The 26958-nt window shown below is 32.9% G+C and overlaps 2 protein-coding genes across 2 annotated transcripts; one reads left to right on the plus strand and one right to left on the minus strand.

Moving 5' to 3' along the window:
* The first annotated feature begins 3674 nt into the window (after positions 1 to 3674).
* Positions 3675 to 5088, plus strand: LOC144848220 (midasin-like). Its single transcript, XM_078704933.1, has 2 exons — positions 3675 to 3857; positions 3980 to 5088. Exons 1-2 carry the CDS (start codon positions 3675 to 3677, stop codon positions 4160 to 4162), a joined length of 366 nt encoding a protein of 121 aa, XP_078561059.1. The 3' UTR covers positions 4163 to 5088.
* A 4739-nt stretch (positions 5089 to 9827) lies between these two features.
* LOC144848889 (uncharacterized) lies at positions 9828 to 11758 on the minus strand. Its single transcript, XM_078705841.1, has one exon. It carries the CDS (start codon positions 11676 to 11678, stop codon positions 9828 to 9830), a length of 1851 nt encoding a protein of 616 aa, XP_078561967.1. The 5' UTR covers positions 11679 to 11758.
* Between the last annotated feature and the right edge of the window lie 15200 nt (positions 11759 to 26958).

Here is a 26958-nt window from a genome sequence, read left to right on the forward strand (position 1 = left end):
TTTTTTCAGTGAATCAATTGAATGTTTGTTTCTGATAAAGTTAATTTTTTGTCTAGTTGTACTGACTTGCTTGATTTCATCAGATTTATTAATTTCATCCATCATTTTATTTAATACAATCTCACTTGATTTCAGAGCAGCTGCTGTCTCACTCTTTAGTAACTGATTTAAGGAACTCATATTTGTGTTTAATTCAGCGTTGATTTTTGTTAATTTTGTAATTTGTAAGTCATTAACTTTCTTTTCATTTTCATAATTTGCTTGAACTTTTTTCTTCATTTCATCTGCTTTTTTCTGGATTGTTAAAAACATTTCTTGAACTTGGGTATCAATATCTGTGAGGCTTGCCTCTTTACTTTCTTTTAGTTCTTTAGCATTCTTTGTGACTATTTTGAGTAAATTTTCTATTTTTTGTATCGATTCATTGGCAGCTTTCTTTAAGTCTTCTGATGTTTCCTTAAACGTATTAAATGCTGTTACAATGTTAATTAGTTCATGTTTTCCATCCCCTGCAATGTGCTCCAATTTAGTGCATTCTACGCATATTGGTACTTTACATTTGGTACAATACATTTTCAATGGTTGAGCATGAGAGGGGCACAGAGAGGCAGTGCCTTTAACCTTCCTTTTCTGTTCGTGTTGTTTCACAGTTTCCAAGAGGTTGTTAAGAATTGGATTTGGGGCAAGTTTTTGAAGCCCTCCTACTGGAATGGGATACTCTTTGCGACAAATAGGGCATGTTAGCTTGCCATGATTGGTTTGAACCCAATTCTCCAAACACTTCAGGCAGAAACTATGATGGCAGCTAAGTGATTTTGGGTCGTCTAGCCTTCCATTACAGATAGAACATTCTAGTACTTTATCATCTATATCTCCAAGTAAACTAATGTCGTTGCTAGCCATCCTGCAATATTAATTTGTAATCAACATAAATTATTCAATCTAACATAGTAATAAGGATAGTAATGGTTTTAGCTATACAAACAAACAATATTTGGTAGGAATAACAGTCTATTCTTTATTGTTGATATTCATTTATTTAGGTCAAATTTCCAATATCAAATTCATCTACATTCTTATGAATTTTTTCTTTTAATGGAATTAGATTTGATTTTAACCCTTTGAAATAGTCCAACACAAAGTTGCCTAACATATAAATTATAATTTGAAACTGCCAAAGACCTATATTATTGTAAATAATAAATATTAAAAAGTCACCTTTTGATAAATGGTTGTACTTAAAGACCCCTTCCCTGCAATTTTGGACGTTTTTTGGAAAATAATACATATATATATCACTTTAAAAACATTAAACCATGTCATTCCTTGTCTTAAATGTACGTTTTATGGTAAATTATGATAAAAAGTGAGAAACAATGCACTACCTAAGTAGCTGGCGGCGATCGACCTCTCGTGGACGGTCTTAGGCCTAGCCTAGCTAGGCTTAGTTTTGTAGGCCTAGCTAGTAAACATCAGTAACGTACGAACATCGTACGCTAGCTATATACCTAGCCTGACGTTGTATAGTTGCTGCATTAATTGTCTTTCTATTTTTGCCAGACTCCGTTGATACAAATTGGGGAAAACCCAGTATTTTCGCTGAAAAGTTAGGAGTCTTCCATTTGTTTTGGCCTCACGATCGATCGAAAAGTGGGCGAATTACAGGTGAAAAACAAAAATATCAATCCGCGCGCAATGCATTTTGGGATTTATAGCGGGCCGCTATAATTATTAGAATCGACTTATTTTTCACATTTTTAACCGTTTAAAGACGAAAAAAGTTATCGCAATAGGACCATATAGTATTATTTTTACATTAAATATAGTTTGTGATCTTAAATTAGATCTAAAAAACGTAGGGAAGGGGGCTTTAAGCTTCTTATTACGTGCTGACGTGGTTATTGAAAAGTAAGAAATATTAAAAAAATTACCTTGATGAAGCTTTCCTAATGTTTGCAGACGTGGTTGTTGAAAAATGAAAAGTAAGAAAGATTCCCAAAAGGTGCTGACGTGGTCGTTCCAAAATGACTAGTAAGGGAGTTTTACCTTTATGAGACCTCTGTTATTTAGTAATTTATCTGTAAAAGTTAAAATTTAACAATCTCTACAAATATTACACATTGAAATTGTATTTGCTATCAAACAATATAATCACCGATTTATCTATTCAATGTTTACCACTGTACAGACCTACTGTATACTCACCAAAAAGGCAGCAGGGTTTTTCCAACCATTTATTCTGATTTTGGTTACGTACCTTGTCAATTATCATGTGTCATCGCTTATAAATATTTTGACATTTATAGATTAATAATGCATGTGTATATGTTTATCACAATGTTCAGCATTTTACATGAAATGATAACCTTTAATATTTACAGTATTTTTACACTTGTTTTGCATCATTTTCGTTAATAAGTTTAAAATTAATAATTATTGTGTCACAGTTCAAATGTTGTGTGATCTTTGTATCTTTGCCACTCTCCTCACAATGTAAATGTTCTGGAGAACAGATAAGCATTTACATCTGACTATAAAATAATTCATAACTAATAATGATGGGGAGGACAACGGTAATCATCAACGGATCATTGAAAAAACAACCTGAAACTCAAAACAAACAAAATCATCAACATATTTTTTTATCCCTTTTTAATGTAAAATTATGGCCAATGGATTTTTCAAAAAACAATAGAAAGAAAATTAAAGTTTGCGATAATATTTCTAACTAGAGGGTACTCCGAGAGTACAAACCTTTTTATTAGTTCTAAGTGTAAATATGTTAACTGCACACTACAAAGTTGTGGATGACAGTGTGGTGTAATGGTTATGTATCCAGCCTCTCACAGTTGAGATCGCTGGTTCAAGTCCCACTGAGGTTTTTTTTTTTAATTATTTTTTTATTTCTTTTTTTTTAGTTTTTTGTGGACCTTGATCTTTGACCCTGACCCTTCAAAATTTAACCACAATTATATGATGTGTCATTGATCATTGTGGCTAAGATTGGTGAGAATCGGATAAAAACTGTGGTCTCTAGGCAGTAAAATAGTTTTTTGTTAGTTGTAACCTTGACCTATGACCTTTTCCCCTCAAATTCGAACTCGTCCGAGCTTTTGGGGCATAGATCATTGTTGCCAAATTTGGTGAGAATCGGATAAAAACTGTGGCCTCCAGGCTGTTCACAGACACACACACAAACGCACACACACACACAAACACACACACAAACATACAGGGGTGAAAACATAACCTCCTTGGCTGAGGTAATAATATAGACATGTACACATTTGCCTTTTGTCTGTTATGATGAGGACCAGGTTTGACCGTTATAAATATAGCCTCATAGATTAAAACAAATAAACAAAATATGGACATGTTTATGCGCTAATATTGAACATTCATTCATGAACAGTTCACCGACCAATCAGGCGCTAGGATTCTCCAACGGTTTACATTCTCACAGAAGAAGACTAAGATTGGGCAGGAATGTCACAAACCAAAAATGGGAATACATAATACAAATTTTAAAGACTGTATTAATATTACTAATTTAATGATTACATCCCCAAGTTGCTAGCAGAAATGTTGGCATTTTATTTCATGCTTACAACCCCTGACCTTATCAGCATAATTGTAACTTATTTTCCCAGCTACTAGTGTATATATCATCATTAATGACGTCTGCACAATACAGATTACGAGGATCATCAGCCGGCACGTCGCAGCTCCTATTGGTCGTTAGTGACGGCCGTGGACTTTTCTTAGAAGGGATGGAAGCGGTCAGATCTGCAGTCCGTCAAGCACGAGATGCGAACATTTTTCTTGTCTTTGTTATCTTAGACAATCCAAAGGATAAAGTGAGTTTTTTTTTTTCATAATACGCGTTGAAACAGAAAATGTTTTTTCTAATTTACATACTTTTTAACAACATTTTATTATATTTTGTGTAAAAAATAATAATTTTGTTTCTTTTTTGTAGGATTCCATCTTAGACATCCGTGTGCCATTATTCAAAGGTCCAGGAGAAATGCCAGAGATTCGTTCGTACATGGAACATTTTCCTTTTCCGTTTTATATTGTATTACGTGACATTAGTGCACTTCCAGAAACACTAAGCGATGCTCTGCGGCAATGGTTTGAATTTGTTACTGCTGGGGAATAACAAATATACTACTGCAGTACACCACTCATTACTGCAGTAAGTCTTATTAAAAACGCTAAGCGATGCTCTGCGGCAATGGTTTGAACTTGTTGCTGCTGGAGAATAACAAATGATACTACTGCTGTACACCACTCATTACTGCAGTATATCTTATCAGAAACGTTAAGTGACGCTCTGCGGCAATGGTTTGAACTTGTTACTGCTGGGGAATAACAAATGATACTACTGCTGTACACCACTCATTACTGCAGTATATCTTATCAGAAACGTTAAGTGACGCTCTGCGGCAATGGTTTGAACTTGTTACTGCTGGCGAATAACAAATATACTACTGCAGTACACCACTCGTTACTGCAGTATGTCTTATTAGAAAGGTTGAGTGACGCTCTGCAGCAATGGTTTGAACTTGTTACTGCTGGGGAATAACAATTGATACTACTGAAGTACACCACTCATTACTGCAGTATGTATTATTAAAAACGCTAAGCGATGCTCTTCGGCAATTATTTGAACTCGTTACTGCTGGGGAATAAAAAATATACTACTGCAGTACGGTTTATCAGATTTTAAGTAAATTTAAGGATTTTACATTCCAGAAAGATAAACAAAGAGAAGATTACATGTGGAAATATTTATTGGCCAAGTTGGTAGTAATTGTGAAAAGCAAGATGTTAAATTGTTTTTTGATACAACAATTGCTTCATGGTATAACTGAATTAATATTTGATTAACTTTTGAAGAGAATATTTGAAATAATGATGAACTGGAAGAAAACACTGTCAAGCAGTACAATTGCATTTTTCAACCTGCACAACAACTTCATTTTGTATTTTTACTTTTAATATGCCAACAAAAAATATATTTACAAATGATAATTTATTATATTATAAATTGTTGGTGCTAATAAAAACTAAGTTGTAAATTGAGTTTTTAGCCTTTATATTAATTTATTACACCAAAGCATTATTTGCACGCTCCATGAATATACAAATAAGATGAATGTAATCATCATAATTTTGACTACTTTTTTTTCCCTATTTTCAGTACTGTAACATTATTTGATGTTTTAGATGTATGTATAAATTTCTGATTCTGAGTAAAATGTGGCATTTTTTTTTCATTTGCACTTAACTCGAGATTGTTATTATACAGTATAAATATATATATATATTTTTGACATTTTTTTTTTCATTTTACAGTATACAGTAGGTAACAAAGGCCTGCATTGTGTTTTCTCATAAGATATTCTCACTTGTCACCTAGCAACAGATGAAAGACGTTACTGTTCACATTAGGTAAGGTGTTTTCTAGAAAATACCAGAATTTATTTTTAAATTATTGCTAAATTAAACTACTATGTACATACTGTCTTAGTATTATTCATTAATTAGGAATTACATGCAATATAGAAAAAAATATATATAATGATAATTAAAGGATAAATACATTTTAATAATTTTAATTTATGCTTACACAAATTTAATGGAAATATTATAGTATACATATATATATGTAATTTATATAGATGGGAAGAGTCGTTTGTTCAATTTTATTAATTAAACATATTGATTGTGCTGTCACCTTAATTTGCTACAGCAACCATACATGGGTTATATGAAAAAATATGTAATGTAATAATATAAAAATACACATTAAATGATTAGATTAAGCATTAAAAATACTAAAGATATTAATTATATTTTTTCAGTAATTAGAAATTATAGGCAAAAATGGATCACATTTAGATATGTACAAAATTTATAATTTTATTTAATAATTTAAATATTTCAATTTATATAGGAAATACTTTATATAATTAATTTATATACATAGGGAAGAGTAGTCTTGCTTTTAATAATAAAACAATTTGATTGTGCTGTCATCCCGATTTGCTACAGCAACCATACATGGGTTATGAGAAATGATACATAACTTTGGTGAGCTAATTCCATCTTCTTGTTTATCAATTCTTTTGATGAAATGTCCATCACTAGTGAATATATTGTATTTTGTTGTAACTTGCTATGATAATGTTATCATCCTCATCAACTACAACTCCACTTGGAAACATCACCTTACCATCTTCATCTCCTTCATTGATGAGTACTTTCAGTGACTGGTCCTTGTCATCATACAATAATACTTGACTGAGTCCTACATCTGCTACAAGTAATTTACCAGTTTTTGTAAGTGTAACATCAGAGTATCCCCTATAACGTCTTTCCTTTTGTGTTCCTATCTTCTTCAACAGCTTACCATTAATTATGTCAAACACGTACACACAGGTAATGTGCCAATCTGCTACATATATAACATTAGTTGCCTCATCTATGTGAATACCCCATGGATTCATCAATACACCCTTACCAATGGATTTGATCACATGACCATTCATATCGCATACTTGAATGCATTCATTACCTGGATCACTGAATGCTATGTTGCCATTCTTCATTCTGTACATTCTGTTAACCATCACAACTTTTGGTAGTGTAATCTTGCTTTCACATTCTCCTGATTGGTTGTACTTGTGAATTTCATTTGTGAGAAATGAAACCAGGAAGCAATCATCACACTTTACTACTCCATAAGGCTCACCTTCTACTTTGATAGTAAGTGGTTTGAATACAACATTTCTAGGCAAATCTTCAATAGGAAGTGATTTGAATACAACATTCCCAATGTCATTTTCTTTCAATAAATCAATTGAATGTTTGTTTCTGATAAAGATAGTCTGTCTAGTAGTACTGTCTTGCTTGATTTCTTCAGATTTATTAATTTCATCCATCAATTTATTTAATACAATCTCACTTGATTTCATAGCTATTGCTGTCTCACTCATTAGTAACTGATTTAGGGAACTCATATGTGTGTTTAATTCAGCGTTTATTTCTGTTAATTTTGTAATTTGTACGTCATTAACTTTCTTTTCATTTTCATAATTTGCTTGAACTTTTTTCTTCATTTCATCTGCTTTTTTCTGGATTATTAAAAACATTTCTTGAACTTGGTTATCAATATCTGTGAGACTTGCATCTTTACTTTCTTCTAGTTCTTTAGCATTCTTTGTGACTATTTTGAGTACATTTTCTATTTTTTGTATTGATTTATTGGCAGCTTTCTTTAAGTCTTCTGAGGTTTCCTTAAACGTATTAAATGCTGTTACAATGTTAATTAGTTCATGTTTTCCATCTCCTGCAGCATGTTCCATTGCAGTGCATTCTATGCATATTGGTACTTTACATTTTGTGCAATACATTTCTAATGGTTTAGCATGAGAGGCGCACAGAGAGGCAGTGCCTTTATCCTTCCTTTTCTGTTCCTGTTGTTTGACAGTTTCCAAGAGGTTGTTAAGAAATGGATTTGGTGCAAGATTTTTAAGTCCTCCTACTGGAATAGGATACTCTTTGCGACAAATAGGGCATGTTAGCTTGCCATGATTGGTTTGAACCCAATTCTCCAAACATTTCAGACAGAAACTATGAATGCAGCTAAGTGATTTTGGATTTTCTATTCTTTCATTACAAATAGAACATTCTAGTTCTTTCTCATCTATAAACACATTTACATTCTTGCTGGCCATCCTGCAAGAGCAATTGTCAAAAAGTGATTTTGTTTATTCAGCTATTATACTGTATATTGTTCAAAGCAATACATTTTGAAATTATAATTTTATATTTTATTAAAACAAATTACTTATGACTTGAAAGTAAAATCTTACTACAATTACACTACTACTGTGTATAGCTAGAAATTGCAAAGTTCAAACAAGTGGTGCAAGCAGATCTATGACCTATAATGCCTAGCATAATGTAGTTTTGATGATACAGGACCCTCTCCTAAAGACACAAACCCAATGTCTATATTAGGACCCTGCTCATTGGATAGCACATAGTCTGCGTTCCATACAGATTTTTTACTTAATATTAGTAAAAACGATAAATAATTTTCACATATGGCGTTTCATACGTGTACTACTTTAGCTTGTAAACGCTGTCTGGGAAAACACGTACAAGTCATGTGCATACGATTGTCCAGTTGACATGTGATTGGCTACTCACTATAAAATATATTAATATATATTCAAAACTAAGATAATGTGCATGCACTATTTTACGTTTAGATGATGTAGAGACACACGTGTGTACTTTTGGTACTCGAACTCGAAGCGAAGTGATGATGTTATGATGAAAGTTTGTTTTGTAGACAAACAATGAACTTTCGGATCTGACAGAAAATGAATTTTGACAGGCGGTCCAGATTATAAATGCTGTTTATGCAGCAATTAGTAGCTTTATTTTTTTTTCTTTTCACTTTTTGTATCCGCCAGCATTTACTCTAGAAAAAATATCATAAGCAGCATATAATGTAGTCCTACAATCAATAGAATCAAAACACTGGAAATTTGGTCCAAGCGTAGGGCAATCAATATCACCTTAATGGGTAGCTTTTCCAGAAGGCAAGTTAAGCACCTGGCTGTCTAATCAAATTCTAAGTTTATTCTAGTGTGTATTCAATTAAATTTAATCATTTTAATCGTAATCATAATTAATACTTTAAACATCTTAAGTAGTCCAAGTTCAACATAGACCTGGCTAACATAGGCTGAGTATGAGAATACTGCAAGAAAAATAATTAACTATTTTTTGTTGTATTTGAAAATACCAAGTGTTACAATTTATGCTACATACCTACTTCCTTTACTCTTTGCCATTGTGTTTATCTACAATATTTAATGAATAGCATTATTGGAAAAATAAGCAGTGCTCATTCTTTGACATACAGTACACTCTTTAAACTAAATTAAGTAATTAAAGCATTTTAGTAAATTATTAATGTTAAATACCTTGTATTTTCAGCTAACTGTTTGAGGAAGTATAAACCAAAAGTTTCCAGCAATTGAATAAAGTTAGTTAGTCTACACTCTGTATGGTGAATTTTATTTAAAAATCAATGATGCAGAACAGGCATTGAAAGTATATAAAGCCATTTATTCCGACTGATTTATTTATTTGTACTCAGTATAGGGACGTTGTCCTATAGACCTCACATAAATAGTAGCAGGGTTTTTCCAAACATTAATTTTTGGTTTATGCCATTATTATTTGTATGTAATGTTGTATGACATTTATTAGAAGGGGTTTATATGAGGAAGGTATACTGTAATATACATAAAAGAAGATTACATTTATAGAAAAATCAAACCAAAATACTAATCTAATAATGATACTACAGAAAACATGAAATTACAATAAATGTGTTTACAAACCATTAGAAAACAACAAATCTCAGTATTATTAATTTCAATATTTTGTGATAGTTTTTTTTCATAGTTCAAACAAATTGTGATTTTTGTACCATTGTTGCCTTGGTCTACACTATCAAACTTTATGTGACAAAAAAAATGTGCCCATATATTGACATGATGATGTTATATCACTACCATATTAGGCATATCACTACCATATATTTTAATAGTGTAGACAGAATTTTAAATCAAATTTATAAAATAATAGATTGATAATAATATTCTGAAATTATGAATTGCATACAAATAGATTCTACTTGATTTAATTAATAACTTAATTGATTGAAAGACAATTTGTGTCTTTAATAAATGTCAATACAATTGTATATACTGTGGAAGAGTTTTGCTTGTGTAATTTTAATAATATATTATTTTGATTGTGCTGTCACCATAACATGATACAGCAATCATACGTGGGTTATGAGAGATAATACATAACTGGTCTGCCACAGTAATTCCATCTTCTTGTTGATCAATTCTTTTGATAAAATGTCCATCGCTCCTGAATAGTTGTATTTTGTCTCTAGTTGCTATGATGATGTTGTCATCCTCATCAACTACAATTCCACCTGGCATTATCACCATATTATAATCCCTCTCATTGATAAATATTTTCAGTGACTTGTCTTTATCATATAGTAGTACTTGACGCCTTCCTGCATCTGCTACAAGTACTTTCTTAGTTTTTGTAAGTGTAACATCCGAGTATTCAGTATATGATTTGTCTTTTGGTTCTATCTCCTCCAACTTCTTACCACTATTGATGTCAAACATGAACACACATCCAATGTCCGGATCTGCTACATATATAACATTAGTTGCTTCATCTATGTGAATACCACATGGAGTTATAAATACACCCTTACCAATGGATTTGAGCACAAGACGATTCGTATCACATATTTGAATGCATTTATTACCTTGATCACTGAATGCTATGTTGCCATTCTTCATTCTGTACATACATTTAACCATCACACCTTTTGGTAGTGTAATCTTGCTTATACATTCTCCTGCTTGGTTGTACTTGTAAATTTCATTTGTCCAACAGGAAACCAGCAAGCAATCATCATCACACTTTGCTACTCCTGTAGGCTTACCCTGTACTTTGATAGTAAGTGGTTTGATCGTGACTTTTCCAAATTCATTTTTTTTCAGTGAATCAATTGAATGTTTGTTTCTGATGAAGTTAATTTGTCTACAGCCATTCTTCTTGATCTCTTCAGAATTATTAATTGTATCCATCATTTTATTTAATACAATCTCACTTGATTTCATAGCAGTTGCTGGCTCACTCTTTAGTAACTGATTTAGGAAACTCAAGTTTGTATTTAATTCAGAATTTATTGTTCCTAAATTTTTCATTTGTACGTCATTACCTTTCTTTGCATTCTTATAAATCATTTCAACCTTTTTCTTCATTCCATCTGCTTTTTTCTGGATTATTTTTACCATTTCTTTAACTTGGTTATCAATATCTCTAAGGCTTCCATCTTTACTTTCTTCTAGTTTGTTAGCATTTTTTTCAACTACTTTGAGTAAATTTTCTGTTTTTTTAATAGATTCACTGGCAGCTTTCTTCAATTCTTCTGCGATTTCCTTAAACGTATTAAATGCTGTTCCAATGTCAATCAGTTCATGTTTTCCATCAGCTGTGTGTTGCATTACAGCACATTGTATGCATATTGGTACTTTACATTTTGTACAATACATCTCTAATGGTTTAGCATGAAAGGGGCACAGCGGTGGATTTAACAATGAAAACTGTTGTTGTGTCATAGATTGAACTTCCTCTGCAGCAAGTAATGTATGAGTAGCTGTTATTGGCAACATTTTGTGATGATTACTACATGTCAAACACATGTAATGTCTGCACTCTTTACAGTAATTTGTTACCTGTTCTGTTGATTCACAAATGCATTGAACCTCATCTTTCTTTTTTTCAAGTTTTATGGTTTCCAAGAGGTTGTTAAGAAATGTATTTGGTGCAAGTTGTTGAAGCCCTCCTTCTGGAATGAGATGTGGTTTGCGACAAATAGGGCATGTTAGCTTTCCACGATTAGTACAAACCCAATTCTCCAAACACTTGAGGCAGAAACTATGAAGGCAGCCAAGTGATTTTGGGTCTTCTAGCCTTCCATTACAGATAGAACATTCTAGTACTTTCTCATCTATATATCCAAGTGAACTTAAATCATTGCTAGCCATCTTGCAATAGTAATTTGATCAATAACCTTATCCTTTGCAGCAGTTAAAATTTTGTCCAGGTTTCAGATAATAATGATACTTTTTACCAATAAATATGGGTGTGATCTTCAACTGTATAGACGGACAATTTCAAAATAGGTATTAAATAACTAAATGTAAGGACTAAAGTACAGTTGGTTTTTCCACTTGTATCATGTGACCATAACTAGACTAGTTGGGATGTGTTCAAAATCAGTGATGCACACTACACTGAACAAAAGCATATCCATGTAATTCTCACATTTTAAGAGATTGTATTTTGTATGTATTGTCAAATATTAATAGGAAGATTAAACGAGACTTACCTGTAAGTTGAAGTTTGATCACTATTTTATGAATATGTGAGTGAGGTGTAAACTGAGATCCCGACGCGCACGCGCACCCTCATACTTTAAATCAAACATGTCCAGAGTAATAATTTGCAGCGATAAGTATATATATGATAACCTGCATTGTTCTATAATAATAATTGTTTTACTTGGGGTGGGTTGAGGCGGGCAGTTTACACCTCACTCACATATTCATAAAATAGTGATCAAACTTCAACTTACAGGTAAGTCTCGTTTAATCTTCCTATTTTATTTCATATACGTTCGCTGTAAACTGAGATGTTTAAAGCCAACTCTGGAAACATGTTTGAACTGTAAACCAAATAATTGACGGAAATGTTAGTTTCAATAAAACAACTTTATTTCCAAAAGTCTACATTCATTCATAAGGATGTTTGCCTAACGGGCAACTTAAATATGACAACTATCGTGTTGTATTAATAATAAAGCATTTATTTTGCTTATAATCAATAGTCCAACGTTTTAGGATTCTCACCCTAAAAACATCAATTAGAAAACTAAACAACAATATTAAACTGGTTCAAAATGCAAACAGGGGCTATTTGTAGTAGCCAACGACAAACACAACCAATATTAATGAGTTGATGAATCAACTTTTCTCAACAGTGCCTGTTGAAATGACGGATTTTCTACAAATTTTATAGGCTTATTATAATATCTGTTTAGTGTATGTTCGTTTCTCCACCCAGCTGTTTTCATTATTAAGTCAACCGGGACATTCCTTAATTTTGCTGATGAAGATGCAGCCGCTCGGACCGAATGGGCTTTAAATTTTGTTGTATCTACTCCTGCTTCTGATAAACCTGTCCTTATCCATCGAGCAATTGTGTCTTTTGATGCCTCGGCATACGGTTTCTTATGACATATAAAAAATCTGTCCTTATTTTCCCTTAAATTACTAGTTTTTTCCCTGTACTTTAGAATTGTTCTGACCGGACATAGGGCAGGGTCTTCACTTTTGTGGAAAACCACCAGTTGACCTGTATTGTTTGGTCTGCTAGTTTTTAGTAATGTACAAATGTAAAAGGTGATTGCTTCATTCTCGATATTCATATTTGAAAATTTGAAATTATATAAGGTTTGAAGCCTACTTGAGGACAATAATGCTAATAACAATGCTACTTTTATGGTAAATTCTTTAAGCGATAATGTATCGTCGTTAATTGTTCGCCTCAGATAGTCTGTAACTAAGCGAACATCCCAAATTTGTGCATATTTTGGAGTCGGTGGGTTAAAATTGAATAACCCTTTCATAAATCTTTTCAGTTCAATAGACTCCTTCATGTTTATATCTACGATTTCGAGAAAGTTTACAATTGCGCTTTTCGCCATACTGATAGTACTATAGCCTAAGCCCTCGTCCTTCAGCTTTATCAAGAAATCGAGGACGTGACCGGTGTTTAGCTGTTGCCATGTGATTCCTCTGATTTCACAAAAGTCTATAAATTTTGTTAGCTGTGAGTTATATTGCTTCCACGTTGACCGTCTCCAGGATTGCAGAATGACGTCTGCTGCAGTATTGCTTATTCCTTTGTTGTAGAGTTCCGCCCTGATAGCCTGCAGGCAAAAAGGTTAAGTCTGTTATAAAGGGGATGACAATCATCTGAACCATGTAATGTTAAGGCATGTTTGGTATTCTTAAACCTCAGTGGTTCCCCAACCATCATTGATAGTAATTTAGGATACCAATACTGTGTTGGCCAGTTTGGGACCACCATGATAACTATGGCATTATCTGTCAATATTTTTTGCAAACATCTACCTATAAGGCAGAACGGCGGGAAAGCATAGAGCTTGGCAGAGGACCAATTTTGTAGAAATGCATCAATACCAATTGAATCTGGGTCCGGTTTCCATGATATATATTTCGGAAGCTGTGCATTGTGCCTAGAAGCGAATAGGTCTATATCCAGTTCGCCGAATGTTTTAGTGATTTTTATAAACAATTCTTTGTTAAGCATCCATTCTGTCTCATCTTTAAACTGACGAGACTTTGCATCAGCTATTATATTATCTCTACCTGGGATGTATTCTGCACTTATCCAAAAATTGTTCTCAATGCACCAAGACCAGATGGCTTTTGAAATTTTATTGCACGCAATTGATTTTGCGCCGCCCATGTTGTTTATGTAAGCTACTGCCGTGGTATTATCAACCTTCAACCTTATGTGCTTAGCTTTTCTCTCACGGGACAATGCTTTAAGGCCGAAAAAAGCAGCCAGCAATTCTAAGTAATTAATATTTAGTGCCCCTGTAGCATATGCAATGTCTAGGTCTTTGTTTATCCACCTTCCCCCTGTGTGGGTATGTCCATCAGTGGCACCCCAGCCTAGACCACTAGCGTCTGTCTCAATTGTTAGGTCGGGGTACCCATGATATATCAATTTATATGCGTCTTTGACATTATTTTGCCACCAAAGAATATCGTCCCGTCCATTGACGGAAATACTAATAGGCCTATCGTAATGGCCTTTATTTATTTTTAGAGCTAGTATTTTCTCCTTCTCTAGTGCCCTATAATGAAGCTTTCCATACTCTACAGCAGGTAGTGTTGCTATAATTTTGCCTAAAAATTGCGCAACTTCCCTAATGGTAGTATGACTTGTGAATGTAAGTATGTGTTTACTTTGAACTCTAATTTCCTCCTTCTTGTGATATGGAAGGGAAACCGTCATACTTATAGAATTTATTTCAAATCCCAAGAAGGTTATGATCTGCGTAGGATTCATTACTGATTTTTCTCTATTAATGATAAAACCCAATGAGGCTAGAAGTTCACTAGTTTCCCTGGCGGTACCGCCGGCCAAGTCTTCTGACTGGTTTATACACAAAATGTCATCAATGTAAACCAACAGAATATGCCCTCTGCTGCGCAAAAACGCAATTGGGGGCTTCAATAATTTCGTTAAAAGTCTAGGCCCTGAGCTAAGCCCATTAGGCAATACGACAAACTTATACAGGTTGTCTTTCCAAACAAATTTTAAATATTTAGTGTCCGACTCTGCTATGGGTACAGTAAAATATGCATCTTTGAGGTCGACTGACGTCATATATATACACCTGGTGAAATTAGTGTCAATGCATTTCCAAACATTTCCATTTTGAAATGTTTGTATGTCACATATTCATTTAATTTAGAGAGGTCTAATATCATTCTGAACCCTCCATCTTTCTTTGGCCTTGTAAAAATATTTGATACAAACTGGTCATGTTCATACATGGCTGGTTTGACCACCCCTTTTGATATCAATTTAACTATTTGATCATCAATAGCCTCCATATCCATGTTGCTGAGTTTGTATGGATGAGGTATTTTTCCTTTTAGGTGGTAGGGTATGGCTTTATCAAACTCTATTTTATATCCTGAAACCGCATTTAGGATGTATGGATCCGAAGTATATTTTTTCCACCTATGTATATATGACCTGAGTCGACCTCCTACTATGTCAAGGTTATTATGTTTGTTAACCTTATTGTTAGGAGAAATACTTATATTATCAATCGACTCATACCTCTTCGGCTGTTGTTTTAGGTCCTTTTTCCCCTGATAAAATTTGGTCTGGTTGTAGTTGTTTGTTGACCATTTGTGTCGCCGGGTTTGACCTAAAAAAGGTTTGCCATTTCTATTGTATGGCTGGTATCTGTAGTTGTTGGACCTGGTCTTTGGTTGGTACGACTTAAAATTAAATAAGCCTGCCGTAGCCTTCCTTTCCTCATCCAGTTTTTTAACTGTAGTACTCAGGTCACAAAATAAATACTCTGTAGGCTTAATGCTGGGTTTACATAAATGAGTATATTTGGCATTTATTTCCGGTTTCAACATCTCCTTATGAAGTGCAAGTAACTCGAAGTTCGCATTGGCAAGTAGGCCGATTGTGTCCTGTGCTATCTCCGATGACTCATTTCCATCAACTAATTTAGCAAGGGCGGTAATTCCCTTTATCAAAGGTTTTTGTACCTTTTGAAATTTTAGATCGTTAGACCGTGCCCTTGGTGTAATGGAATCCCAAATAGTTGGATTGACCTTTGGCACCATTAGGGCCTCTAGATTTTCCGGTATAGGATAGCTTTTGATCAGCTCGGTCATTACACTCTCACATATGCGAGTGCAATAAGTATGTTAGCGTGTCAGCATACTCTTGGCTGACTGCTGGTGCCAATTCGTTAGAAACAGCAAATCTTGCTGCAAAACCCGGAGGAAGGGGGCCTTTGACCTTACTATTACTATTAGTGGCTGGCCGCTCAGGATTTTCATCCTTCTTGGATAGTTGTGTACCTGTTACTTCCCCCTCCTCCAGGTCAGACACATCACGTTCGTACTGATGATGCCTATCGTAAATGTTACTCGTGAGGCTAACCACCGAGCTACTGTCATCATATATTCATTGTTGTGACATTGTGATGACATTTGTGTCATCAACTGAGATAAAAGGTCGTGCGTTGACTCATTTATTTGTTGAGCAGCCTTCGTCTCTTTAACCTGCTGCTCAACCAACCGCTCAAGGTTTTCAACCCTAGCCTCATAGTTCAGGCCTACTCCGACCTGTTGATTTAGGCTGCAGCACGTTAGTGCATGATGGCCCGGCGATAGCAACGGCATCGCTGTTGCTATGCGTATTACCTTCTTTAGGAGGCCTAGTAATAGTACAGCTAGACCCCGCCTTCCTGGCCTTTTTGGTGGGCTTAGCCACCGTATGCTGTACAAGTGGAGTTGTAGCTGCAAATGTTACATTTCCAGCAGAAATCTCCAGCACATCTTCTTGTATTGCAAGTGATTTTTGTTCCATGATCGTTCGGGTGCACGCCGTCTCCAAACGATGGCGCCGATATGAGGGTGCGCGTGCGCGTCGGGATCTCAGTTTACAGCGAACGTATATGAAATAAAATAACAGTTGGTGGATGTTATGGTAATTCACTACACAACAAAAGTACATTTCAACAGAGTCAGCTGTCGCATGTATTATCTATACTATAAAAAACTTGTACTGATGCTAATTCAACACAATAGTGTACTTCTTGAAGGCGCGACATCTATTTCTGTTTTGGATAGACATTTGAGATCCATCATGTGTTGTACGTGTAACCCTATGATTTTTATGAATATATTTTACCATTTATTTCTTTCTTATATCTTTCTGTTTGATTTTATTCATTTGAATGTATCTGTTTTTACAATGTATATAAATATAGTTTATAGGTCAGTAGAAAAGAATGCAGCTTAATTGCAACAAAGGTTACCCCAAGTGGGTCAAAGTGACCACTGTTTGGGAAGTAAGGAATGTGTTTTGCCAAGTTGCTAGGCAACTAAGGTGATTATACCTCATTTCTGATGATTATACCTCACTTCCACTTGTGCCTGCTCACAAGAAACATCTATACATTTTTAACAACTTTAAAGGAAGTCACTTTTTCATATTTTGGCTCTTTTCTTAGGTAAGAACTATCAATTATATTATTTTATGTTTAACAAATGTGTTAATATAACTTAATTTGAGATTTAAGCTTATGAAGATTAGGTTTATGCATTATGTTTGCATTGGCTCAATGCTTTAGATTAGTTATGTGATACTTAACTTTGATTATATTTTATAACTTTTGTGATACCATTTGCAATTGCGCTTGGTAATTTATGTTACTGTAAAGTAAGGTTCTGCAATCACACATTGTTCTCTCCCGTTTTAAGTTAAAGGGTCTTGAAGTGATTTACTTGCTTTTGCTAATACTTTTAATTTTATGAGTGTATCAGGACGATTCTGGTAAATGTGGGTCATTTACTAGATGGCAGTACACTCTTGGTATTGATTGACCTAGAGACAATTGGAGTGTGATTGTAGAATTGATACTATTGTATTATACACTTATTTTTGATTTCCGCTTTATATGCGACATTTATTTTTATACATTTAATTACCTTTTAGTTTATAATTTAGTTTATTGAATGGATGCATTAACCATCCTGAGTTTATAATAGTCAGGTTAATATGTTGATAGACACACGTTTGAATAGCTATTGCTATTATCCATTGCGTTGCAATGTAGTTATATTGGTATCAAGTATTAGCATACTTACCAAACGAAGTACCTCTAACTATATAATGTAACTATTGTTTTAATGAATAGTGTGAATAATCATATACCAATCAGTGTTAATCGAACCTGATGGTATTGACAGATTATATTTTATTTTGTTTAATTGTCTATCATAGCCTAGGTTATTTTGCAAACATTGTGGTATTGTAATTATGTACCAAATGATATTTGATTTAAATTGTTTTATAGTTATATAGTATATGTATATATTTTCTCTTTTCTTAGATGAGAAAACACTACTTTTGAAATTTACGAATCATTATTGCAATTATTACACCATTGGTCGGAACATTTCGTTGATAACATTTACTCTACTGTGGAACCTTTCAAGTCGGAATTGTTTCAACTGAAGACTCAATTTTAATATAAACTTTTAGTTTTGTGGACACTTTAATGTTTTATCTTGAGAACAAATAATATTGGTTTTATGTAAATTCCGACAAGCTGATGTCAAAGGAATAAATCTACATTTTTAATTTATAAGGCGTTTTCCTTGATTTGATTATTTAATACTTCTTGGAAATTTTAGTTTCTTGCTAGAAACTCGGGTTACATACGTTATCAAAGGCATATGATATAAAATGTACTGTACAACTATTTTAGCATTAGTCAGTCTATAGCCTATGATTGTAAGACTTTTAAATATGAACTGACTTTTAGTCTTTAACTTTAAACTTTCAACTCAACATTCATTTATTTTGTATTAGATAATTCATACTCATTTTGTTGTCTTTCATAACAATGAAAATCTCAAAAAGATGTCAGACTTGTCCATAATTATTACAGTGATCTGAGTGGTTAACAGTCATTTCTGTCGTCAAATCAAAATTGTTTTAATGATAATAGTCGCATGTAACATTTATGTTGTCAAATCAGGAACTATTACAACTGTAAGATAACAAACTGAATGGATTTCTTTTACAAATCATTTTATTTATTAAGCTCAGATGTGTACAAACAAATCACTTTTCATAAAAGATAAATGAATTCAAAATCCCTCCAATTAGATACCAATAGGTTCATTTTCTTCGGCATCCGTTTCTCTATGGAACGCGTTGCCTATTGAAATCCGTCAGGCTACTTCCACCAGTGTCTTCAAATCTCTCCTCAAAACCCACCTTTTTAATTTGTAATTTTTCTAAATTTTCTGTCTTTGTAAAGCGCATTGAGGCTTTCAGCATAATGCGCTATATCAAGTAGGCCTACCAGTTATTATTATTATTATTAGATGACCAAATACAGAGCCATATATATAAAGAGTTACGACATTGAAAATTAGAAGCCATTTTTGTGTCAAAGAATTCACACGCTGAGGGCGCGCGCGCCTCTTTTGTAAAGCGTTTTCCTATAGTTCATGCATTATTTTTAGATTTTTTTGTCTATGAAATAACGTTTATATTCCGTTTTTATTTTAGTAATTAATTTTATTAATGGTATTAATTTGGTAACATATATATATTGTGTCTATAATAACAAAAGAATAAATGCTAGGGCCTACATGCAAGTCAGGATACATCAAAGCATGAACCAATACAAAAAACACACAAATTCACCCCTCTTTTTATACAGTATATGGCTCTCTGTGTGTTTTTGACACAAACTTTCAGAGACTCGTTCATCATTTCATTTGTAATAATTTGCCTTTATTATTTTAATATTGTTCATACCCTATTCAATATATTAACAAATATATCCACGACACTATATTATTTTATTTAGTCATCAAAGCATGCATTATGAATTGAAAATATTACATAATTGTTATTAATAGGACGTAGTTATGGGATGTTTCGTTCCAAAATCAATCAATCGAACTTTGTAATGTACTAGCGCACGCGCGCGCAATATTCTTTGCCGCAAGTACTTCTGTACGCTGTGCACATCGATATTTCACCGTAAAATATAAGAAAAAGTTTAAAGTATTTTCTTGCTCCTATACTTTACATGCATTAACGGAGACAAGTTTGACACAAATTGATCTGCATATCACGTGACTATAATCCAATGTCGTAACTCTTTATATATATGGCTCTGACCAAATAAAGTACAGAGCGCCCTCTATTTAAATACTATGCCAATTACTCAAGACTAGGCCATTACAACATGTGCTTTACATTTTATCAAATCACCTGTATATAAAATAAAAAACAGATTATTGATTTGTATTATTTAACACAGTCATTACTTATGAACTTAGAGATTATTTTTTAATTGTAAGCTTTGTATAAGAACCTAATGGTTTTGTGTGTAATTTTATGAAAAACATTAAAGATGTATTGTCCCCCAAAAACATGAAAAATGAAAATCAGACTTTGAATAGGTTATTTTTGTAGTTTTAATAAAGTTAATCACTTCCGAAGAAAAAAATAATGTTTTCACTTATAAAGTAACATAATAAATGGTTAAATTCAACCAAAAATCCATTGGCTGGCAGCCAATTTGACCATTTTTTGCTTTAAATTCCAATTTTTTCAGGTAAATAATTTTTTTTCGATCCAATTTTTGGTCGAAGTAAATAACTATTATGTGACATTAAAATGGCATATTCAACAAAATAAAAAAATAATTTTTCAGGGGGACAATACATCTTTAAATAAAACTAAATAACTCAAATGTTTTGTTTCATAAAAATACACATTGAATGATTAGATTAAGCATTAAAGATACTTAAGATATTATTTATAATTTTTATAGTAATTATGAATTCGTTAAAAATGGATTCCATTCAGGCGTGTACAAAATTTGATTTAATATTTGAATATTTCAATTTATATACGAAATACTTTATATATTTAATTTGTATATATTTTTTGTATACACAGAAGAGTCTTGCTTTTAATAATTAAACATTTTGATTGTTCTGCCATCCCAATTTGCTACAGCAACCATATGAGGGTTATATGAAAAGATACATAACTGATGTGGATCACTAATTCCATCTTCTTGTTGATCAATTCTTTTGATAAAATGTCCATCACTACTGAATAGTTGTAGTTTGTCTTGACTTGCTATGATGATGTTATCATCATCATCAACTACAATACTAAGTGGCCATATCATCTTACCATCTTCATCTCCTTCATGGATGAGTATTTTCAGTGACTTGACCTTGTCATCATACAATAATACTTGGTTGTCTTCTGCATCTGTTACAAGTACTTTACCAGTTTTTGTAAGTGTAACATCAGAGTGATAAAAATCTGTTATTATCTTCTTCAACAGCTTACCATTAATTATGTCAAACATAAACACACATTTCATGTCCCAATCTGCTACATATATAACATTAGTTGATTCATCTATGTGAAAACCCCATGGATCCTTTATTGTTCGCCTAAATACACCCTTACCAATGGATCTGATCACATGACCATTCATATCACATTCTTTAATGCATTTATTACCGTCATCACTGAATGCTATGTTGCCATTCTTCATTTTGCACATGTTGTAAACTTTCACGCCTTCTGGTAGTGTAATCTTACTTATACATTCTCCTGATTGTTTGTACTTGTAAATTTCATTTGAGAGAAATGAAACCAGCAAGCAATCATCATCACACTTTGCTATTCCTGTAGGTGTACCCTCTACGTTGATAGTAAGTGGTGTGAATACAACATTACCAATGTCATTTTCTTTCAATAAATCAATTGAATGTTTGTTTCTGATAAAGTTAATCTGTCTAGTAGTATTGACTTGCTTGATTTCATCAGATTTATTAATTTCATCCATTAGTGTATTTAATACAATCTCACTTGATTGCATAGCAGTTGCTGGCTCACTCACTAGTAACTGATTTAGGGAACTTACAATTGTGTTTAATTCAGCATTGATTTTTGTTAAATTTGTAATTTGTACGTCACTAACATTCTTTTCATTTTTATAATTTGCTTCAACTTTTTTCTTCATTTCATCTGCTTTTTTCTGGATTTCTGTGAGAGTAGCCTCTTTACTTTCTTCTAGTTCTTTAGCATTCTTTGTGACTACTTTAAGTACATTTTCTGTTTTTGTTATGGATTCATTGGCAGCTTTCTTCAAGTCTTCTGAGGTTTCCTTGAACGTATTAAATGCTGTTACAATGTTAATTAGTTCATGTTTTCCATCTCCTGCAATATGCTCCATTTCAGTGCATTCTATGCATATTGGTACTTTACATTTTGTACAATACATTTTCAATGGTTGATCATGAGAGGTGCACAGTGAGGCAGTGCTTTTATCCTTCCTTCTCTGTTTGTGGTGTTTGACAGTTTCCAAGAGGTTGTTAAGAAATGGATTTGGTGCAAGATTTTTAAGCCCTCCTTCTGGTATGGGATACTCTTTGCGACAAATAGGGCATGTTAGCTTGCCCTGATTGGTTTGAACCCATTCTTCCAAACATTTCAGACAGAAACTATGAATGCAGCTAAGTGATTTTGGATTTTCTATTCTTTCATTACAGATAGAACATTCTAGTTCTTTCTCATCTATAGACACATTTACGTTGTTGCTAGCCATCCTGTAAGAATAATGTGTGTTTTGTTTATGTAGAACACAATAGTATAGCAATAGTTTTTTGTTACTAAAATATACAGGAAAACACCCAAGTTTAGACCCCCTCCAAGAGGCCAAAAAAAGAAAAAGAAAACAATGTATTATCTAAGCCTATGAGGTTCTTCAATATATGTGTGCATATCACAACCAATGCATGCTTATTTATACGATTGAGGAATTAGTTTTTATACCATAGTTTTAACTAAACTAATTTCTAATATGCAGTCGTATATTGCACTGAAGCCCTTATTTGACAGAAATTTGTATTTGTGTACAAATTCTGGTACATTAGTCTTAATTTTCCCCAAAATGTCCTACTTTGTTGTCAATTGTTTACTTCAAAACAAGTTAGCTAAGGAAGTGAATAATGTTATTGAAATTGCAACTTCAAAGTCTGATTTTATTAATCTTCTTTTTTGATGTTTTAACGATTTTATAAAATTTTGTTCAGCTGCAATTGTAAATAATATATAATTTAAAAATTACCTTGATGAAGCTTTCCTAATGTTTACTGACGTGGTTGTTGAAAAATGTGAAGTGAGAAAGATTCCCAATAGCTGCTGACGTGGTCGTTCCAAAATGACTAGTAAGGGAGTTTTACCATCATGAGACCTATGTTATTTAGTAAGTGCTATCGGTAAAAGTTAAAATTTAACAATCTCTACAAATATTACACATTGAAATTGTATTTGCTAACAAACAACATAATCACTGATTTATCTATTCAATGTTTACCACTGTACAGACCTAGTATACACTCACCAAAAAGGCAGCAGGGTTTTTTCAACCATTTATTCTGATTTTGGTTATACGTACCTTGTCAATTATCATGTGTGGGATCGCTTATAAATATTTTGAAATTTATAGATTAATAACACATGTGTATATGTTTATCACAATGTACAGCATTTTACGTGAAATGATAACCTTTAATTTTCGTTAATATATTTAAAATTAATAATTATTGTGTCACAGTTCAAGTTGTGTGATCGTTGTATTTTTGCTGCTCTCCTTTACAATCACAATGTAAATTTCAGAAGAAATTACAGATAACCATTGACACATGACTATAAAATAATTCATCTCTATTATTTATGTGTGAGCAACTTCAAAGAATCTACAAAACATTTTTTTGACCAAACACATCAGATTGAAATGTTTCTTGACTGCTGCCCTCTTATGAATGCTGTTGATGTAGAATCTGTCCGTATTCCATTCCCACGTGAGAAACTGTCCGCAATGAGTAGAGCAAAGAAAGGCGATTACACATGGGCAAGGATTATGAGTTCTATAAAGGTAAATAATTTAAAGATGTATTGTCACCCAAAATCATGAACAATAAAAATGTTTAAAATCAGACTTTGAATAGGCCATTTTACAGTTATAATGAAGTTATTCACTTCAATAGGAAAAAAAATAATGATTTAACTTATAAAATGACAAAATAAACAGTAAAAAAAACCTCATTTTTGCTTTAAATTACAGTTTTTTCAGGTAAATATCCAATTTTTGGTCAAAGTAGATAACAATCATGTGACATTAAAATGGCATATTCAACAAACAAATTATTTTTTTCAGGGGGACAATATATTTTTAAATGAAATTTGTGCACTTCAATTTAAGTATAGTCACCAAAATAAATAACATACAAACTTTATTTATAGAGTTGAGATCATTTCACTAATGATCGTAAAATTAAAACAGTGGAGTTAAAGGGTAAGGGGTTCACAATTGAGAAATTTCAAGCCAACAGCAACCTTGAACCTCGACATGTATGCTACAGGTTGGTTTTTGAACGTGGATCAGTTGACATTGCGTTTCATTTCAAGCCAACAGCAACCTGGAACCTTGACATGTATGCTACAGGTTGATTTTAGAACGTGGATCAGTTGACATTGCATTGCATTTCAAGCCAACAGCAACCTGGAACCTTGACATGTATGCTACAGGTTGGTTTTGGAACGTGGATCAGTTGACATTGCGTTGCATTTCAAGCCAATAGCAACCTTGAACCTTGACATGTATGCTACAGGTTGATTTTAGAACGTGGATCAGTTGACATTGCGTTGCATTTTTGCGATCTGGTTCAACAAGCTGAAGGACTAATGATAGGGGGAATTTTTGCAGGTTACAAAGCAATAAAAACAAAGATAAAAAGGATTGACATCTAAAGCAACCCAGCTAATCAGAAAACACACAAGCAAATATCTTTGAGCATGTGAGAGAAGCAACCAATCAGGATGATCAAACTCTGTATGCTGCAACCAATGAGCAGCAAGCTGAACAGCCCGTCCTCAATGTGGAGTGATAGTAAATCAAATATCTTTTTGTTTATTCCGATACGAATACATAGAAAATCTTCTTCCCTGGACAGAAAATATCAAATTGTATACAATTTTTTTTCTCTATTTTCAGTACTGTAACATTATTTGATGCTCACACCAGATGACATTTTTAAATTTTCTGTTTCTGGGTAAAATGTGACAATTTTCTTCTTCTCTTGTGCACTGACTTGAAATTGAGATATACATTATTATATTATACAATATATATTTTTTTTACATTTTATAGTATACAGTAGGTAACAAAGGCCCGGATTGTGTTTTCTCATAAAATATTCTCACTTGTCACCTAGCAGCATTAACAGATAGAAGAAGTTACTGTTCACATTAGGTAAGATATGTTCTGGCTAATAGATACTAGTTTTAAAGAAATGTTATTGTCCATGTAGTTAAAATATTTTATTTTAAATTTTAGATGTGCTTCAACAGACAATGGTTTTTGACCGCAGCCTACCAGATCATGACAAGAATTCTAAAGGTAACTTTGATGTACAGGGGTGGATCCAGGATTTTTATATATTGATATAAAAAAGTAAATTTTCAAAATAAGATTTCATTTTAGATGTCAAATGGGGTAGCATTTGTGCTCCCCATTTGATAGTTAAAATGAAATTTTACTTGTCAAATGGGGCAGTACTCGCCCAAAGCGTAACCCGTGGATCTGCCGCTGATATAAATGGCAATTTATGTGTTTTTCAATTCATATGCGTACTTCTTGAAGGCTCGACGGCTCTTGCTGTTTTGGGTAGACATTTGGGATCCATCATGTGTTGTACTACGTTATCAAATGTTTACGATATAAAATGTACTGTACAACTATTCTCGCATTAGCCTATGATTGAAAGATTTTTTTTAGTCTTTGACTTTAAACTTCCAACTCGACATTCATTTATTTTGTAAAGTGTATGGGTGATATAGATAATTCATACTCATTTTGTTGTCTTACAATGTCTGTCAATGATAATCTCAAAAAGATGTCAGTCCATAATCATTCCAGTGATCTGATTGGTTAACGTTCATTTCTGACGTCAAATTAAAATTGCTTTAATGATAGTCACATGTAACATTTCTGTTGTCAATTCAGGAACTATCACAACTGTAAGATAACAAACTGAATGGGTTTCTTTTACAAATCATTTTATTTATTAAGCTCAGATGTGTACAAACAAATCACTCTAATTAGATATGACTATTGTTTACATTTATTTATTCAGATAATATTCAGATAATATAACAAAATTTACAAAAAGCATAAAAGTCTGAAAATATTGTAGTACAAAGATTGAATCATTAAAAATGACAAATTCACAGCAGAACTACACATAAAATTTAAACATACAAAGGTTATTTTGATTAGTTTATAAAATGACCCAATCAGAGCCATATATATAAAGAGTTACAGCATTGCGTTCACAGATTTTAGAAAGTCATGTGGGGTGCACGCCGGCCATCTTTGTGTCCAACTATGCCTATGTAGACTATGGAGTCGAGTCATTTGCTTAAAAAATGTATAACATTCACAAGCCTTTAAATATCGAATTTAACATCAAAACAATCAATTTGTTTAAAGGTTTTTGTTAAGATAATAACGAAATCATAAAGTTACTGCGAACATGATTTTAAACAACAAAATGTAAAAACAATACATTAACTATAGAGAATCGCTGTACAAACTAAATGCGCATGCGTAGAGCGTGCATGGAGGGCACAGCAAGAACTGTTCCGAAATTGCTGTTTTTGTTGTTGAATACACAGTAATTTCAGTGTAAAAAAACTGGCGATTTCAAATGTACGTACCGCAGGACTATAATACATTGTCAACCAAAATTAGCACCATGGGAATTACTTCCGAAAGAGAAACTTACCACAAAATAAGTCAAAATTTTTTTTTTTGGACTCATTTAAAGAAACCCAATTTGTGTTTTGTAT

This window comes from Antedon bifida, chromosome 7 (assembly GCF_963402885.1).
Source record: "Antedon bifida chromosome 7, ecAntBifi1.1, whole genome shotgun sequence".
NCBI lineage: Eukaryota > Metazoa > Echinodermata > Crinoidea > Comatulida > Antedonidae > Antedon > Antedon bifida.